This window comes from Cataglyphis hispanica, chromosome 13, assembly GCF_021464435.1.
Source record: "Cataglyphis hispanica isolate Lineage 1 chromosome 13, ULB_Chis1_1.0, whole genome shotgun sequence".
NCBI classification, from domain to species: Eukaryota; Metazoa; Arthropoda; class Insecta; order Hymenoptera; family Formicidae; genus Cataglyphis; species Cataglyphis hispanica.
The window spans coordinates 1,217,129-1,236,992 of NC_065966.1; the positions used below are offsets into that span (position 1 = coordinate 1,217,129).

The 19,864-nt window shown below is 34.1% G+C and overlaps 1 protein-coding gene and 1 long non-coding RNA gene across 3 annotated transcripts in view; one reads left to right on the plus strand and one right to left on the minus strand.

Annotated features, from left to right (window-relative positions):
• The window catches only part of LOC126854297 (titin-like), a 78,750-nt gene that overhangs the window by 41,269 nt on the left and 17,617 nt on the right, over window positions 1-19,864 (minus strand). The window contains 14 exon segments of the mRNA XM_050600881.1: window positions 106-878; window positions 1,397-3,013; window positions 3,016-7,575; window positions 12,809-12,938; window positions 13,040-13,206; window positions 13,303-13,459; window positions 13,545-13,883; window positions 13,975-14,695; window positions 14,790-15,132; window positions 16,856-17,042; window positions 17,156-17,327; window positions 17,664-18,183; window positions 18,266-18,664; window positions 18,800-19,802. Coding sequence (XP_050456838.1) covers window positions 106-878; window positions 1,397-3,013; window positions 3,016-7,575; window positions 12,809-12,938; window positions 13,040-13,206; window positions 13,303-13,459; window positions 13,545-13,883; window positions 13,975-14,695; window positions 14,790-15,132; window positions 16,856-17,042; window positions 17,156-17,327; window positions 17,664-18,183; window positions 18,266-18,664; window positions 18,800-19,802 — 11,088 coding nt within the window.
• LOC126854305 (uncharacterized) lies at window positions 8,078-12,468 on the plus strand. 2 transcript variants are annotated; one of them, XR_007688095.1, is made up of 2 exons: window positions 8,078-8,666; window positions 9,974-12,468. It is a non-coding gene; the product is annotated as an uncharacterized LOC126854305 (long non-coding RNA). The 2 variants fall into 2 exon arrangements; XR_007688096.1 differs by lacking the exon at window positions 8,078-8,666 and adding an exon at window positions 8,673-8,889.

Consider the following 19,864-nt stretch of genomic DNA (forward strand, 5'->3'; position numbering starts at 1 on the left):
CTCTCTATATATATATATATATATATATATATATATATATATATATTTATATATAAAAGATTTATTTTAAGTAAACAGAATAAGAAAGCAATTTAGAAAAAATACCTCAAGAGGTTTGCTTTCATGGAACCATTGGAAGGATGCTGTCGGATATGATTCCACTTGCGTTTCCATAATAACAACTTCTCCTTCTGCAACGAGTTGAGGTTGAATCGGCTTTACAAACATCGGTGCTTTCACCTCGCTTGTAGTATCTTCGCGATCCTTGACGTTAATAGAACTCGAACTTCTCGCTTCGCCGGCTTCATTCTGAACTCTTATCTCATATTTGCCGCTATCTTTTTTTGTCACATCAGATATTATTAATTCGGCTGTACTTTCGTAAATATTTATCTTGCGCCTATCAGTTGGTGTAATTTCAATACCATTGCGGAACCATTTGACTTCCGGTTTCGGCGTACCCTCAAAATCAGCTAAAAGCTTCAAAAGCTTGCCACGCTCTGCTACAAGAGCTGGTAAAGGTCGTGTAATTCGTGGTGCTTTGAGAACAATCGGTTTGCTTACTTTAACAATGTTACTGATCACCAAATTAGCTCTACATTCAGCGCGACCATATTTATTCACAGCACGAACGCGATATATTGTTTCATCTTGAGGTGTTGGTTCTAAAATTTTTAGCTTAGCTTCCCCAGTTGTTGGGTTAAAAGTAATCTCGGTTTTTTCGTTTGGTTTTACTTCTTTCTCACCGCGATACCATTTCACTTCCGGTATTGGTGTGCCAGTGACAACACATTCTAATAAAGCAGGTGTATGCTCTTCGATCATTAGTGGTTTGATCGGTGTCGAGAAATGCGGCGCTACGCCTTCCTCTTCTTTTTCTGAAAAGATAAATATTATGTTATACGTAAATGTATAAAAAGTATAAATATCCAATCAAACTAAAGTTATTTAAAAAAGAAAAGAAATATTTCAATAAAAAGAAAAAAATAGAGAGCACACAGTTTATTCTTCTTATTACTTCTATGAGATCATGTAATTTCTAGGAAATGAAAAATGATATAATCAATTCATTAGGCAGTATTAGACACAAACTCGTTTCCATCTTGCAAATTATTGTTAATTTATTTATATTTATGAAGCACACACATTGTATTAACTTGAAGAATTTAATATGTTTGCGAATGTGATAAAGATGTACTATTATTTATAAAAAAGTATTTTACTTGTGTCAGTTGCAAATTATACAAAAAAATTATAAGTATTATTTTATAATGTTTTTATTAATAGAAATGTAGTAGGAATAGATTAAAGATATCAAAAAATAATTAAATTTAAATCCATGTCAATACATTAAGATAAAAAAAAAAACACATTTTATGTTTGATAATACTACTACCGAATATCACAAGATTGACAGTGGATGTTGCAATCCCAGCCGGATTAGACGCTCTGCAAGAGTACATTCCAGCATCTTCTTCTTTAACTTTTGTAATTTCTAAAGTTGCTGTTGTTTCGAATATAGTCATTGTATACTTTTCATTTGCATGAAGTTCTTGCTGATTTTTATACCATGAAATTTCGGGGGAAGGATTTCCTATGACGGTACATGTAAATTTGGCCGGTTTTTCTAGCTCAGCAATAACAGGCTGTAACTTTTGAATAAATCGTGGAGCAATAGTTTTGTCCTTATCCATAATAGATATGTCGACTTGAGTACGTGGTTTACGTTTTCTCTTACGATCTTCTATTTTTGTGATATCTGTCTTAATTTGTAACTTCACATCTTCAACAGTTTCTTTGATTTCATCAGTTGTAATACTAATTTCTTCTTTCTTTTCATCAATAATAGAAACAATTTCTTCGGACACTTTTTCCCTTTTCTCAGATTTTCTTTTAATATTGGTTTCATCCTTTTCCTTCACTTTTGTTATTTGTTCCTCAAACGTTATAGGTTTTAATTCAACAATTGTCTCTTCCTTAGGCTTGTCTTCTGTCAGTTTTTCTTTATTCACTGGTTTCAATTTAATTTCTTCTACTGTTTCTTCTTTCTTTACTTTCCTCTTTGGAACCGGCTTTAATTGAATCGCATTCTCTTCAATTTCCTCAGGTAATTTTTCGTCTTTAATTAGAACTAATGTATGTTCTTCCAATTGTTTAATTTCTGGTTTTAAGTCTTTCACTTTTTGTTCTTGTTTCGTTTTTCTCCATGAAATTTCGCTTGTTGCAATTGCCTCTTCAATTATTCTATCTTCTTCACGAGATGGCACAGATTCCACTTTCTTTTCAATTTGATTTTTAGTATCTTCTGTAATTATTACTGTTTCCCTTTCTTCAGAAATCTCTGTAACCGATTCTTCTTGATCGATTGGCACTATTGTAACTTCTTCTTTGAAATCAACAACTTTTTTCGTTCGCTTACTACGCCGCCAAGGAGCCACAGTTATCTCTGATGGTTTGTCTTCAAGAAATTGATCAATCACCTTATCTGAAACTATTTCAGGTGCGGATTTTAACTTTACTTCTTCGGATTCCTTTTTCTCAACTGGTTTTAAAACAATTGATTCTTTTGTTTCTTCCTCTTTAAGAAGCTTTTTAACAGGCTTCAATACAACTTCCTCCGGTTTTGGTTCTTCCGGTTTTTCGATTCTTCTCACTGGTTTTAACCGAATTTCTTCAGGTATCTCTTCTATTTTTTCTTTTTTCACTGGTTTTAATATAACTGATTCCTGTGTTTCTTCCTCTTTAGGAAGCTTTTTAACAGGTTTCAATATGACTTTCTCAGGTCTCGGTTCTTCGGGTTCCTCGATTTTTCTCACTGGTTTTAACCAAATTTCTTCAGATTTTTCTTCGACTTTTTCTTTTTCCACTGGTTTTAAAACAATTGATTCTTTAGTTTCTTGCTCTTTAGGAAGCTTTTTAACAGGCTTCAATGTGACTTCCTCAGGTTTCGGTTCTTCGGGTTTCTCAATCCTTCTTACCGGTTTTAATCGAATCTCTTCAGGTTTTTCCTCTGTTTTTCCTTTGTAACTGGTTTCAATATAACTGATTCTTTTGTTTCTTCCTCTTTAGGAAGCTTTTTAACAGGCTTCAATACGACTTCCTCCGGTTTTGGTTCTTCGGGTTTCTCAATCCTTCTTACCGGTTTTAATCGAATCTCTTCAGGTTTTTCTTCAACTTTTTCTTTTTCCACTGGTTTTAAAACAATTGAGTCTTTAGTTTCTTGCTCTTTAGGAAGCTTTTTAACAGGTTTCAATACGACTTCCTCCGGTTTTGGTTCTTCGGGTTTCTCAATCCTTCTTACCGGTTTTAATCGAATCTCTTCAGGTTTTTCTTCAACTTTTTCTTTTTCCACTGGTTTTAAAACAATTGATTCTTTAGTTTCTTGCTCTTTAGGAAGCTTTTTAACAGGCTTCAATATGACTTCCTCAGGTTTCGGTTCTTCGGGTTTCTCTATCTTTTTCACTGGTTTCAATCGAACTTCTTCCGGTTTTTCTTCAACTTTTTCTTTTTCCACTGGTTTTAAAACAATTGATTCTTTAGTTTCTTGCTCTTTAGGAAGCTTTTTAACAGGCTTCAATATGACTTCCTCAGGTTTCGGTTCTTCGGGTTTCTCTATCTTTTTCACTGGTTTTAATCGAATCTCTTCCGGTTTTTCTTCAACTTTTTCTTTTTCCACTGGTTTTAAAACAATTGATCCTTTAGTTTCTTGCTCTTTAGGAAGCTTTTTAACAGGCTTCAATATAACTTCCTCAGGTTTCGGTTCTTCGGGTTTCGCTATCTTTTTCACTGGTTTTAACTGAATTTCTTCAGGTTTCTCCTCTGTTTTTTCTTTTGTTACTGGTTTCAATATAACTGATTCTTTTGTTTCTTCCTCTTTAGAAAACTTTTTAACAGGCTTCAATACGACTTCCTCCGATTTTGGTTCTTCGGGTTTCTCAATCCTTCTTACCGGTTTTAATCGAATCTCTTCAGGTTTTTCTTCAACTTTTTCTTTTTCCACTGGTTTTAAAACAATTGGTTCTTTAGTTTCTTGCTCTTTAGGAAGCTTTTTAACAGGTTTCAAGACGACTTCCTCCGGTTTTGGTTCTTCGGGTTTCTCAATCCTTCTTACCGGTTTTAATCGAATCTCTTCAGGTTTTTCTTCAACTTTTTCTTTTTCCACTGGTTTTAAAACAATTGATTCTTTAGTTTCTTGCTCTTTAGGAAGCTTTTTAACAGGTTTCAATACGACTTCCTCCGGTTTTGGTTCTTCGGGTTTCTCAATCCTTCTTACCGGTTTTAATCGAATCTCTTCAGGTTTTTCTTCAACTTTTTCTTTTTCCACTGGTTTTAAAACAATTGATTCTTTAGTCTCTTGCTCTTTAGGAAGTTTTTTAACAGGTTTCAATATGACTTCCTCCGGTTTTGGTTCTTCGGGTTTCTCAATCCTTCTTACCGGTTTTAATCGAATCTCTTCAGGTTTTTCTTCAACTTTTTCTTTTTCCACTGGTTTTAAAACAATTGATTCTTTAATTTCTTGCTCTTTAGGAAGCTTTTTAACAGGCTTCAATATGACTTCCTCAGGTTTCGGTTCTTCGGGTTTCTCTATCTTTTTCACTGGTTTCAATCGAACTTCTTCCGGTTTTTCTTCAACATTTTCTTTTTCCAATGGTTTTAAAACAATTGATTTCTTTGTTTCTTGTTCTTTAGGAAGCTTTTTAACAGACTTCAATATAACTTCCTCCGATTTCGGTTCTTCGGGTTTCTCGATTTTCCTCACTGGTTTTAACTGAATTTCTCCAGGTTTCTCCTCTGTTTTTTCCTTTCTTACTGGTTTCAATATAACTGATTCTTTTGTTTCTTCCTCTTTAGGAAGCTTTTTAACAGGTTTCAATACAACTTCCTCCGGTTTTGGTTCTTCCGGTTTCTCGATTCTTCTCACTGGTTTTAACCGAATCTCTTCCGGTTTCGCCTCTATTTTTTCTTTTTTCACTGGTTTCAATATAATTGATTCCGTTGTTTCTGTTTTCTTAGAAAGCTCTTTAACAGGTTTCAATATGATTTCTTTAGATTCCGATTCTTTGGGTTTTTCCACCAGCTGTACATCTTCAGATTTCCTTTCAGTTTGCGTTGGTTTCTTTCCACGTTTCCACGGTAAATCTTCCTTTTCAGTAGATACATTTCCGTTAATGATTTCTTCGACTTTTTCAAATAAAACTTTTGTTTCTGGTTTTTCTTTTATAACTGGTTTAAGAGTGATTTTGTCTGATACTTCTTCCTGTTTGGATACTCGTTTTACTGGTTTTAGTACAACTTCTTCTTTTGATTTCACTTCTTCAGGTTTTTCATACCGTTGTGCTGGTTTTAATACAACGGATGTAAAGTCTTCAACCTGTGGTTCTTCTTCAACGACTTTTATTGTTTTATCTTTCTTAGGTTTTCGCCAAATTATTTCAGATACTTCTTTAGTGTCATCTTTTATTGATTCTTCCGAAATTTTCTTTTGAATCGCCGAAGGTTTTGATTTACGATGCCAAGGAGCTTCTGAAATCTCTATAGATTTATTTTCTTCCGAATCAGTTTCAGGTTTAGTTATTTGAACTGATTTTATTTCTTCAGCTTCTTTTCTTTCTTTTGCTTTTTTCCCTCTAATCCATGGCACCGGTATTTCTTTCTTCATAGATTTCTCGATTGTTTCATCGGTTCTTTCGATGGCAAGCATTGTGATATCTTCCTCTTCTGAGTATGGTACACTTTCCGCAACTTTTTTCTTACTTTTCACTTTCTTAATTGACTCAATATCTTTATCTGTTTCAATAATAATTTTATCTTCTTCTTCGTGATATGTTATTTTTTCTTGTTCCTTTTTAATATCCGTCGAATCCGTAGTTTTTGTTTTAACACGTTTTAAATCTACTTTCTCTGTTATATCTTCTTTTGTTATTTTTTCTTTGTCGATTCTTAATACTGGTTTTAATGATATTTCCTCAAAACTTTCTTTGCGTATTTCTTTTTGCTCTGGTTTTGTTTTCTTCAAAATTATATTTTCTTCTGTCCAAGGTTTTGATTGCGGCTTTTTTTGTAATGTTTCATCTTGTTTCTTTATTTTTTTGTCACTACTTATTGTAGTTTCCGACATTGTACGTTCCGACGTAAGTAATGTTGTATCTTCTTCTTCAGCATATATTCCTATAGTTTTAAGGTCATCTTTTTCTTCTTGTTTTGACTTTTTGCTTGTATGCGATTTTGATGGTTTTAGTTTGATAATGTCGTGCTCAGTTGAAACCTGAAGTAATGTAATATCTTTCTGTTCAATGTAGTCAGTTTTTTTAGCGACTTCTGTAATACTTGGCTTTTCTTTTGTGACAGGTTTTAAATCTATTTTTTCTAAACTCGGCTTTCTATATGTCACCTTAGTCGGTTTAGATGGTTTTAATTCCACCGTTTCTATTACTTCTTTTTCTATTTCTTTTTGGAGAACTTTAGATTTCTTTAAAGTAATTTTCTCTTCTGTCCATGGTTTTATTTTATCTAACTTATCTATATTTATCACATCTTTACTCGCCCTTCTCGTTTCTTTGGCAGTAGAAACATCAAGGGGTGTAATTTCTTCTACTGAAATTATTTCAGGTTCTTTCTTTGAAATCGGCTTAAAGTCCGCTTTTTCTAAGATTGGCTTCACAATGTCTTTTTTTGTTGTTTGTGAAGGTTTTAGTGTAATGGTTTCGAGCGTTTCCTTAGGTATCTCTTTTCTTTCTAATTTTGCTTTCTTCAGAACAATTTTTTCCTTTGTCCAAGGTTGAAGCTGTTCTGGTTTTTCTTCAATGAACTTTTCCTTTTTAATTTTCTGCGTTTCCTCATCCTTTGAAATTTTAAGTAAAGAAGTGTCTTCCTGTTCGATATAATCCATCTTTTCTACAATATCTATTTCTGGAATTTCTTTTGTCTTTGGTTTTGTTTTCTTTAAAGTAATTTGTTCCTCTGTCCATGGTTTTGTTCTTTCGCTTTTCTCTTTTCTCGACACAATTTCATCTAAATGATGCAAAGTTTTCAGCAGAGTAGCATCTGCTTCTTCTCTGTAAAGTTCAATCGTGCTATCATCGCTACTTATATCTTTTTTTTCAGTTGTTAAAATATTTGTTACATCTTTAGGCACAGGTTTTAGTTGGATCGTTTCAAGATCGGGTCTATGAATTTCTTTCTTCTCGATCTTCGTCGGTTTTAATTCAACCTCTTCCAGTTTTTCTTTAGTTACATCTTTGATAATTTTGGGAGTTTTTCTCAAAGTCACTTCTTCCTCAGTCCATGGTTTTATTTGACTTTCAAAAGCTCGAAGTTTGTCTAAAGAGGAATCTCTTGATCTTGTTTTTCTCCATGGAAGTGAGTCACTAATTCGAGGTCGATGCTGAACGCGCTCTTTTCTCCAGGGTAGCGATTCATCACCTGGTTGAAGCGGTACTTTAAGCGGTAAGCCATTCTCATCGAGAGCAAAAGATTTTAAAATAATATCTTCTTTTAAATCTTGCTGAAATTTTGCATCTATTTCTATATTGGCATCCGTTTCTGCGGAAACCTCATAATAGGCTTCTTTTCTTTCTGTAAGTTATGAAAAGTTATTTTAAATAACTTTGAATATTTTTGATTGTTTGTTTCACATCACATCACGCGTGTTGAGCTAAGCAGAAACTTTGTTGATATTATATTGAATATGTAATACATGCATGTTACGCTAAAAAACATTTTTATAAATTTGCAACAAATTATTAATATTAATGCCGTAAAATTAATTATACTTAGTGCTTAATCGTAAATTTGTAACATTATTTGAAAATCTATTTCATAATTGCAAAGTAAAGGAGAATAGATTCTGACTGAATTAACTTTCCTGGATAGAAATCAGGCAATTTGCCAGATATCTGTCGACCATGAAAGAATGAATTGTTCGAGTTATTAATAATAATTTGTAAAATATTTCATTTAACTTAACATCAGCCTTTACTTAAATATATTATAACAATAAAAACGTATTTTGCAGCAATAAAAATGTATTTTTTATATGAGTTTATTATAGTAATTAATACAATAATAAATTATTGAAATGCATAAATGCTTATATTTAACATTCATTAATAGATAAAAAAAATTAAAATATTTATATATATTTAACAGAATATACACATAAATGTTGACAACATAAAGTGGCGGGTTAATCACACACACATTAATTGCAACTATACATATAGATATTAAAAAATATATAGTAAAAATGCAAGACGCCATGGATCCATTGATTTTTTGCGTCATTTTTAAATGAACTAAAAATTTGGTAGCTATGGCTTTTGTGATTGCATAGGAGTTTCCCCTCGGAAAGATAATAAAATACCACATGATGACAATAATGTGCAATGTGACATTATAACTGTGACATTATTAATTTTAACAAGACATAAAGGCACGAGATCGCGAAAATGAATTATATTAAGTATAATTGCCTAAGTTATGAAACGTTCATTTGTAATATTCACGAAGTGAATTTCCCTCAAGTAATAGTCTCCCGCGAGAGTAACTCGGTGGGGAGTCTTGACGTATGAGACGCACGCCCCTACTTCGCGCCCTACATCTAGCCATAATAGTAATCAGTTGGAAGTCGAAGACGAAGGAACGAAGAGAAACCGTGCTTCTTCTAGGTGATATCGTAGTGATTGTATCATTCAGTGAAACAGTGACATTTGAAAGGAAATTTAAAAGAACATTTAAAAGGAAAATATGTGACAGATCTTGACAGATTTTGCTGCCTTCGGTCAAGAAAATACATTCCTTGCACTAATTATTTCTTCCACGTTCTCGACCGAAGTGCAGCCGCATTCGAACTGGACACATTCGAATTCATTTTACCGCAAAATCGTAAAGGTGGTGCATTTGAAATGTCCTTGTCTATATCATCATTTTGAGTGGTTAATTATTTAATAATTTATGTGTATATATATACACACATATATATATATATATATATATATATATATATATATATATATATATATACTTGTCTATAAGTATTTTTTATTTTTTTATTCTTTTTTTAATATTTTTATATTGTTTTAATCAGATTTTATTTTCATTGCCAAGAGATAAAGCGCTTCCTTATTAATATAAAAATTTTTTATAATTTTTCTCTATTTTAGGTTTGTGTATAAAGTGCGACTGTATATTATCCATTACTATATAATTATTCATGTATATTATCTAATTATTGATGTAATGGTGCGAAAAATTATCTTAGTCACGAGAAAGCTAGGAGATTTAGTGTCTACAAATAAATATTTGAAGCTCAAAAGATTGTGTTCATGCGTTAAAATGTAGGGACAGTGATATACTACTTTCTACACGATGACATACAGTTTATTCGATGATTTACTAAAAATGGATTTTTTAGTATGATTATGTACAGAATTAAAAATAGCGAGAGATAAACGCATATAAACATATGTTCGTTTTTTATTCCTTATCCCGTCAAATAAATTTATATGAAAAAGATAATTTTTAATTTGTAGTATTGTAAATGTAATACAGCATCATATTAAAATGTCATACAATAGTACATTGTCAATCAGTGAAGTTATATTTTTAAAAGTAAATACAAATTTTATTTTTTAGTTCTAATTAAAAAAACCGAGAAAGAATGCAAAGCAATGGTAAAAATTTATTCTTCAAGCAAATAATGAATAATTTTAGTTCAAATTTAACGCTTGATTCATGTGACAATCATCTTGAATAATATAAATCAAATCAAATTAGACAAGAGCTCTTGAAGAATTTAACAAATTATTGATTCACATTCTTTTCATGAACATATTCTTAACGGTTATTGAATATGATCACACCATAATTAAATATCGCAAAGTTTTCAATGCAATGGATGATTAAAACGTAGTCGTATATCTTGTGAACTCCTGAGTTGCTGGTTTACCAAAAATAATTTTCTCTTATTTTGCAGAGTGCGCTGACACGCTCTTCTCCGTATTATTTCTGGCATGACTGAATCATTGGCAGCTGGCTGAGGACGGAGCCAAAATAGTTAACTACCTCGACCAGCTTCTTCCTTTGAAATTACCATGCTGACGAAGCGTTGAGCGAAGGTGGTAGTCTAGAAGTCTGGGATCAAAGACAGAGAGCTGGACCACGGAAAAGAATATCTCCTTGATGAATCATCGTGCCCATTTGTTCTCTTGAAAAGTATACTATCGTCCCATCTTCAAGGTCGCTCAAAGCTGTTCATACTTTTTTTACTCATAATATTCATGGCTCGCGTTTAAAACACGAAGAACTGAATTTAATTCTTGAGAATTCTTCTTTTCACCAGTTAAATATTTAGAAATAACTGAAGAAGATTGAAGCGTCTATTTTTTTGAAAATATACTCGTTCAATTTGATGTGTGAAATTTCCGACGATTGGGAACCAATATTCAAAATCTTTGATGCTCATGTAGAATTTATAATTCACATAAATTTCTGATGAATAATAGATATTTTTAGCAATATATGTAACACGCCTAAGTACTCTCCATTTAAAGATTCGTGTATACCATGCAATGCATTTTAAAATATAAAAAATCGTATAATAAACTTACAAATTATTAATAGAGTAATATTAAAAAGTAAAGGTTTAAAGTTTAAAATATAAAGATGGTAGACTAATGCGGATTATAAATCAGTTTTAAACAATTTTTAAAGCGTTTATAAGCAAGAACAATCCACGATTCGTTGTGGTCGATGAATCTTCGCGGAGTTCCAAGCCGGCGGCCAAATATAGCTAGGTAATGTAATACACATCACGTGTTCAAAAATAGCTTAAGAAAAGGGCCTAGCCGAGTGTGCACACGACACTGCATCTGCTTTTCCGCTCGGAACGTGTGCCGCCTCACAGAAACGGTTAATATAAATATACGTGTATATATCTGCGAACTTGTTATTTATAAAAACATCTTATGCAAACGCAAGTCAAACCGGTTATATGCTTCCACGATAGTTTTTCGATCAAAGAGAAATGAGTAAACAAATTTTCATTTCTATATTATATCAGCTCTCTTCCTTTATAAACTTTGTGCTATGTTTTTTCCCCTCTTGATACACCTCAGAGATTTCAACGGAAGCACGTTCTTCGTTACAAAGATCCAATGATATGCAGATATGGTTTTATTTCACTATGAAAAGAGTATCGAGTGTAATTCGATCTCGAATAATTTATTGCATAGCGCGAACTTTATAAACATTTAACATTAATAATTATGTACATTTTACAACATATTGATTCTGATCATCTTCTATTGCCACAAAGGTTTTCTTATATAGGATAATCGCGATAAAATCGTCATTTACGACGACACTTTTATCATTAGGCGACGGTCGTCGAAATAGCAACAAACGAGACTTGGACGTACTTACAACATTCGGTTTTATTGCGACTTTCATTGTACAATAATAAATATTCGATTAGTAAATTGTTAGATATCGGGTATCTCTATCCGTGTGTGTATATATTGTGTGATTTCTTTAGTAAATGAATATTTATAATTGTAGTGGGCATACATATAAATATATATAGAGCAAGATTATGTATGTATGTATAAATGTATATATATATATATATTTTTTTTTCTATTTCACGATTTATTTTTTATAATAAATATCGAGATTACAGCGAACGAGTAAACGAGTTACGTATTCAACGCAGTCGCACCGCTACTGATCCTTTCTCATTTTTATCTCATGATATTAACTAATGTCGCGCAGAATTTCATATTACTACATTACCTATTTACAGAGAATTGATAATACTCGTTATAAGATTGTGAATTCACATTTTTGTCCTGAGTTTAAAGCCTAAATATTGAGGACACGGAACACTTGTACAAGACATTTTGCTCTCTTGGCATTTGCCTCAAGCTGACCTCAAGTAATCTGCGCTTGTCCCGACCCATTACATTTACAGTTTCGATTTTTGTTATATGATATACTGCTTTTACAGCACTTCAATTTTAGCACCACCTTTGCGACTTTCGTATACACTTGGATGATACATATCACGATATTTTTCAACGAGAATCATTATATTTTGCAATATAACCCCTCAAGTTTGTTAATTAATTACTCCTCGTTTCACTCGCTCAACTATTCTCAAAAACATGACGAGTTAGTACAAACTCCCCGGACGCGCGTGACACTGTTGATTAGAGGATTATCGAAGTGAGGAAATTTATGGCGATATGTCGACAGGTTACGTTTTTTAAAAGAGGCAACAACAAAGCACAAAAATAGAATATGAGGATATTTACGCGGCAAATCGCGCTGCGCGGAGACGGCCGTACTTGAGACGATCTAAAGATGTTAAGACTCGCAATGAAAGAGAACATTAGGGGGCAATTGATTTACGTTAATAATGATCAAATGTATATTAGAAAAATTTTTAAATTCTTCCGATATGATCAACTTTATACATCAACACCTTTTAACATTTGTTTCATTATTGAAAGCTAGTCAACCATTCCGAAATCGTACATTGCGTATACATACATATGTGAATATCGAAAGATAAAGAACTATATAATAATTAAAATTTGATTGGTGCGTACAATAGAATAATTGAGTTAATAAATTTTCATTTCTTTCAAGATTTAAAACGATGTTAGTATTCAAATTAAGTTACTAATGTTATTAATTTGTCATGCTACAGTCTCGAGTGTTCGTCTCCGGCAGTTGTTGGAGATGTATTTATAAGTCCAATCGCGTATCATGTTAGCAATCGAATCGGTATTTTTGATTCAGTTCTTACTTTTGACGATGAGTTTGGCGGACGTTTCTACGGTACCGACTGAAGTTGTAGCACGGCAGGTGAAAGTGCCAGTATCCTCCTCGTATGTGGTTGCTATGAGTAGTACCGCATTGTTGCCTTCGTGAATCATCTGAAAATGTGATACGCCATGTTTTCCTGAGTATTATAAAAGTTCCAACGAAATTTCTCTTGATACTTGATAAAAAAATAACAGTGCGGGACTTATCTTACCTGAAAATCTGGCGATTGTGGAATTAAAGCACCTTCTCGATACCACTGAATCGTCGGCTTAGGCTTTGTTGGAGTCACTTGAGTCTTGAATTGAGCCGGCTGTCCCTCAACGACTATCTGATCCTTAAGAGGCGTCAATTTTGGCAGAACGTCAGCTGTATCGGGCGCTAGTCGAAAATAATATAACAATTATTTCTTTATCATTTAGTAGATAAAATAAAAAGAAATTTTATAAAAATAAACTTGATTTTTTTTTCTCTTACCAAGAACTCTGAGATTGGCGGATGTTGTTACATCACCAGCGGGATTTTTAGCAATGCATTTATAAACACCTTCGTCTTCGGGGAACGCTTCGGAAATTCTCAGAGTACATAAATCGCCTTCCTTTTGCATTTGGAAATACTTTGACGGTTTAATCACCTATGCAAACGCGATAAGCGTTTGAGTTAAATTTCGTATTAAAGAAATTTGAAATTTGTAATTATTATTATAGCGCTCTGGATACCTTATCGGCTTTCTTCCACTGCACAGTCGGAACAGGCTTTCCTGTAATTCTGCAAGCGAAGGCAACGGATGTTCCCTCTTTGATAGTTTGATCTCTTAATGGTTCCAAAACAGTTGGTGCTTTTTCCACCGTTGGCGTTGTGGGTTTTGCAACTTTTGTCGGCGATTGAGGTCCGCGAACGATACATTCTGCTTCGCATCGCGCTTCTCCGGCGTTGTTAATTGCAACGCATTCATACTTGCCAGTGTCCTCCGGTATTGTTTCTAATATCAGAAGTGTATACGTATTGTCCTCTTCTAAAGTTTTGTAACGGATATCTGCCGTTATCTTCTTGCCATTCTATAATAAAGAAGGTCCAATTTAAATTCAAGTTTAAATTTCTTGCTTTCTGTGAGATATATTATGATTGCAGTAAATATATATCTTTTACCTTGAGCCAATAAACATCCAGAGGTTTGGTGCCAGTAATTTTAGCATCAAACCTGGCAAGCTGTCCAGTTGCTACAGAAGTAGATTGTATCGTGGATAAGAAACTAGGTGGCACTGCACCACCTCTTCCAGGTTGCCTTCTACGTTCCTCCACGACCAAATTAGCGCTGCACTTGGCTTTTCCTCCTCTATTCTCAGCAATGACGGAAAAGACGCCGGAGTCTTCCATAAAAACTTGTCTGATAATTAATACCGATTTGGTGCTGAAGGTATAAATTTGGAGATCGGCTGAGTTTTGTATGGGAAAATCTTCGCGATACCATTTGATGGTCGGTAGTGGATCGCCATCGAATTCTACTTCAAATTTCGCCTGTTCTTGCTCAAATGCTCTGCACGGTTGAATCTTTTTCGTGAAAACAGGTGGTTTAGCAGGTTTCACTTGCCCTTGAACCACACGTTCCTGCGTCTTCGCTTTGTGTTCTACTTCTGTAGTTTCCGTTGCTGTGATCTTTCTCGTTATTTCTAAGTCACCTTTGACTTCCTTTTGCGTCTGTTTTTGTTTAGCTACATGAACCTCGCGACCATGAATTGTGGATTCGGATGGGCCCGGAGGATATTTTCCAGCGGCTTTAACGCGTTCCGTGTCTATATCTACTTCGGTAACAAATGGTTTCTTTACATATTTTGGAGTTGGTTCTGCTGGTTGCTGAGGTTGTTCCTCCCTGGTTATAAGAAATCAATAATCAGCATTATTACAGCCAAAAAAAAACATGTGTTGATAACACATTTTTCTTATTGAATTATTGCAATACTTACAAATTCTCTTCGTACTTCTGAGCCATTCCCTTTGCTAGAGAATGTGCAACAACTTTTTCGCCAGGAATTGCAAACTGATGCGAAGCTTCCCTTAATCTGGTTTCTTTAAGTACTTGTTCTTCTTCAAGGCTCGTTAGCTTATTATAATAATCCTCTTCCTTCCTCTTGCTCTTGACAGATTTTTGCCATTCAGTCTCGGGTTCTTTAATGACTTTAGGACCAAGATGTTCCGTGACAATTTCGATGCCTTGAGAAACGCTTTGATGGCGTTCATCGAATACGCGCTCCAATTCTGTGTTCTGTCGCTCGGTTTGGTACTGTGTTAGCCCATAATCGTACCAGGCTAAAGAAATAATATGTTATATCTGTGTCCTTGTGTGTATAAGTGTGTCTCGTACTCAATATAAACGAGATGCGCGTGCTTCGAGCGGATACATCGATTGATTGATCTTGACAAATATAATACAATGTCCTTCGGTAAGTTATATGTGCAAGTATATTAGTATTTGTATATATACATTTGCTGAAAGATATAGCGGATCAATTATTATAATTTATTGAAAAATTAAAATACTCTATTGTAAAGTAAAACTTTGCACTTTTCTTAACCAAAGAACAAAAAGTCTAACCGGAAATTCCACGATATTTAAGACACAGTACGTAAATGACGATGCAACACATATCGACGACACCTAAATAATAGGGATCGAGCTGGATTGGACAATTCAAGTGGTTAACATATATTTGAAATTATTTTGCTGCGATCATATCATCAAAAACATTGTTTGATTAAATTTTTTTTCTCTCTTTTTACGAACGTGCTTTCCTTCGTGCTATGAGAAGGTTTTGTTTCAGATTTAAGAGGGACAAAAAGATTGCTGCAAAGTTATTTTGTCTAATCGCTGAAATCGCATAACTCGAATTTTGCTTTAATGAATTAGTTTTAATATATCTTTATTTTTCGTGCGAGACGTTAAAGGATAGTAAACGAACGCGGTGAGGAAATGCATATCTCAAAACAGAAAATGAAAAAAAAACAAATTAAATAGAGATTAAATAAAGATGATTATAGGATTAAAATACTATATTGATTGCGCAATATTGAGAAATAGGGAAATTTGCTCAATGTTTACTTTCTACAGATAATATCTTATACAAATTACTTTAATTATTTTAACAACAAGAAAGCGATACGATCCATGCAGCATGAATAAGCAAATATTAAATAAATGACAAATGTAATATGTAATATGTAAGTTCATATATAATACATAAAAGAAATAGATAAAATGGTTTAATAATCTTACAATATTATGAGAGCAATAGACCCGTTTTCTCTAGCGCAACAATATCACATTTATGAAACAAAAAAATACATTAATAAAATATAAAACAATACGAATGTTTTTCCGATTATTTTCCATACCTGAATCCTGAATGTCGATGTGAAAAATCAAGTATACGATACCTTTGACTTAAGACCATTTTGCTCTAATATTCTCGTCGATATTCCCAATCACGATGAAGAAGAAGGAGAAGCAGAAGAAGCTGATGAACTCGCGATGATTTTCAATAGCTTTGGAGGGCCAAGTGGAAAACGGGGAGTGGAGGGATTATGTTTTAATGGTTTAGAGTGTTTTTTTTTGTATTCAAATGGAATGCATGTGTCGTATCGATATATATTATATGTACTGTGTTTCGGTTGTTCAATGCTTTCCAATTCACGCTCGCACCTTGCGAATCGTCATTGGAGTTTTACAACCGCTTCATTCATTTTTACGTGTGATCTTTTTTTGTACCATTGTAATCCGTTCAATATTGTTGTTATTCTGCGCATGAATTCTTCGCGATGAAGCTTTTTTCATAATAAAGAAATTATTAATTAATTATTAATTAATTAAATTTGACATCTGCCATAAATTTATATTTCATATACTAAGTGCTCTGTTGAATGCAGCTATATTACGTACTTATTACGTATACTAATATTTTGTAAGATTTTATTCCATTGTGACACGAAGAATTCATGGCCGAATGTGTGTATAATACTCGGAATGTAAACTTACGTCTTGGAGAATTTTTCAATACACCACGATAGTCGTCACTTCGCTGTTTGACCGTTAGAGTCGTTTCTGTACGTGCTTCGCCAACGGAGCTTCTTGCAATCACTTCCACCTTGCCGTGATCGTATTGTCTGGTCTTCGGGATATCAAGATGATACATACCGTCGTATGTTAGTTTATAGCGAGATCCCTGAGGAAGATAAAAGGGATAAAGTCAATATAGTAACATTATAAGCGTATTTCTTGGGAAAATGTCGACATTATCATTTAGTTTAATTTCAGAAATGATATTCCTCAACTCACATTAACTACTGTATGGCCATTGATGATCCACATAACTCGAGGCCTTGGATATCCAGTGACCCGACAGCAGAATCTAGACCAATCGCCTTCTTCAACGGTCACCGCTTCTGGTTTGCTCACGAAAACAGGCGCCGAGCGTACTTTTTCTTCTTCACCTTCTTCTTCAGGTGCACTGCAAAAAGTACAAATCACTTTTTCAATAATATTTGTTTCACATTGTCGTGACAATTTTCAAATCAAATATGGGCAAATAAATCTTTTTGTCGGGAAACGATTTATCTTATCTTTCTTGAATACGTATAATAATTTAAAATTATGCATATATTAGGCATAAAAATAAATGCTACACATCTTATTGTGTGTGCATTCTTTCCTTGTTATTATTAAAAGAAATTGTTATTAAAATAAATTTAATTATTATTAAAATAAATTAAAATAAATTTTAAAATTGTTAGAAATTGTTATTAAAAGAAATTTTATATATACAATGCACAAAATAAAATCTTACATTTGCCATGCTGCTTCCATTTCTCTGATCTTCTCGATACTTTTCATGCCTTTTGGAAGCTGAGACTCGTAGATAATTCCAGGTTTTCCTGCAGTTCTAATTATAGCTCTGGTCTCATCCATTCCATAAAGATTTGTAGCTCTGCATAAATACTCGCCACTGTCTTCTGGATAGACCCAACCAAAGTTCATCGCTACATAGCCAAAGTCGTAGATAGGCGTAAATCGATTCTTATGAGGTAATGGTTTTCCATTGAAGAACCATTCAACCTTCATATTTGGATCTCCCACTGGTGCTAATTGACATTCGAACTTAGTGCTATTCATTTCAACTAGATCGGTCTGATCTTGAATTTGCGTGACAAAGCGAGGCGGCTGTTTTTTGTCCGCGTCATATAGATCGTCTTCGGTTAAGTGAATTTCCGAAGTATACTTTTTAATTGTCGCTTCCATTTGCATCAAGGCCTCAGATTTCTTCATACCCTTGGGCACTTGATTTTGCAGAATAATGTTTGGTAATTCTGTAAAACAGAAATTTAATATGAGTACACTATAATATAATTAATCTGGTTAAAATAGAAAATATAAAAATAGAAAACATACTTTTGCAAGATATGGCAGCTCGAGTAGTGTCTTCTCCGAGATCATTGATGGCTTTGCAAACATATTCACCGGAATCCTCGGGGTAGACGTACAAGATATCCATTGATACGAATCCCATATCATATACCGTTCTATATCTGTGCCCAGCAGGTATCAATTTACTATTTCTATACCATTCGATGCGTAAGTTAGGATCGTCCTTGGGCTCCACACGGCATTCAAATCTGACCGGTTCACCTTCATCGACGGTTGCTGATTGAATCTGCGTGATGAAATGCGGCGGTTGTCGTGGCGCTTCTTCTGCGGGAGCTTGAGATACTGGTCCTCGTTCCAATTCCTTCAGTTTCTCTCCGCTCATTCCCGTTGGTAATTGAGAATCGAAATCTATCGTTTTCTTGGCTGCGAAGGAAAAAGATTGTTTTTATTATGTACTATCATAATATAAAACAAATTTTTTTTAATATAAAAGTATTTAATATAAAAGTATATTAATTTAGAAATATTTTAGAGATCTGATTTAATTGCGTAACTTACATTTGCAAGTGATAGTGGCCTTGGTAGTAGCAGAGCCCCATTTATTAGTGGCTCTGCAGACGTACTCGCCGCTGTCTCGCGCGTATGTATATGACATATCCAGCGATATAAATCCGAAATCATTAATCTGATGAACTCGAGAGCCGGTCGCGAAGGGCCGACCGTTGTGGAACCAATCGATGCGCATAGTAGAATCACCTACAGGTTCAACTCTGCAATCAAAATGACTCGGTCCACCTTCTTCAACTTCGATGTCTTTAAGCTCGACGGTGAACTTCGGTGGATTCGGTGTTTCTTCTTCTGCTAGGATCTCATCCCTCTTATACAAAGATTCTTCTAATTTCTGAATGCTTTCTGTACCGGTTTTGAAATTGGTCGGTAATTGTGGCTCCAAGATAATACCTTGACGTCCGCGAACTTGAAGTTTGCACGATACTGTGGCTTCGCCATGGCGATTGGTTGCTTTGCAAGTATATAGACCAGAATCACGTTGATAGCAGTTTGCAACTTCAAGAATAACAAAACCAAAGTCGTGAATTGTCTTGATTCGACTGCCAGCGAGAAGAGGCTTGCCATTGTGAAACCATTCGACTCTCATGCTAGAATCATTAATTGGCTGAAGTCGACATTCAAAATGAGCAAGAGAATTTTCAGCCAAAGTCAAATCAGAAGGAGTTGTGATAAATTCAGGCGGTCTTCCGGTGTCATCCTCAGGACTGGCTTGTCCCGGAGCGGTTCCAAGGCCTTCTAATTCGGCGATCTTATCAATTGTACTTTCCATTCCTTTGGGTAGCTGAGACTCCAAAATAATACTACGTTTGCCCGTACATTTCATAGTGCACGTCGTCACCGCTTCACCGTAGTCATTCGTCGCTCTACAACTATATTCACCCGAGTCCTCAGGATAAATGGGAGAAATTTCCAAAATGACGAAACCAAAATCGCAAAAAGTGCGGAAACGAGATCCCGTTCGCAATGGTTTACCGTTCCAGAACCATTCGACCTGTGCGTACAAAAACAATATAATAATATAATAATAATAATATAATAAATGTTATATATAAT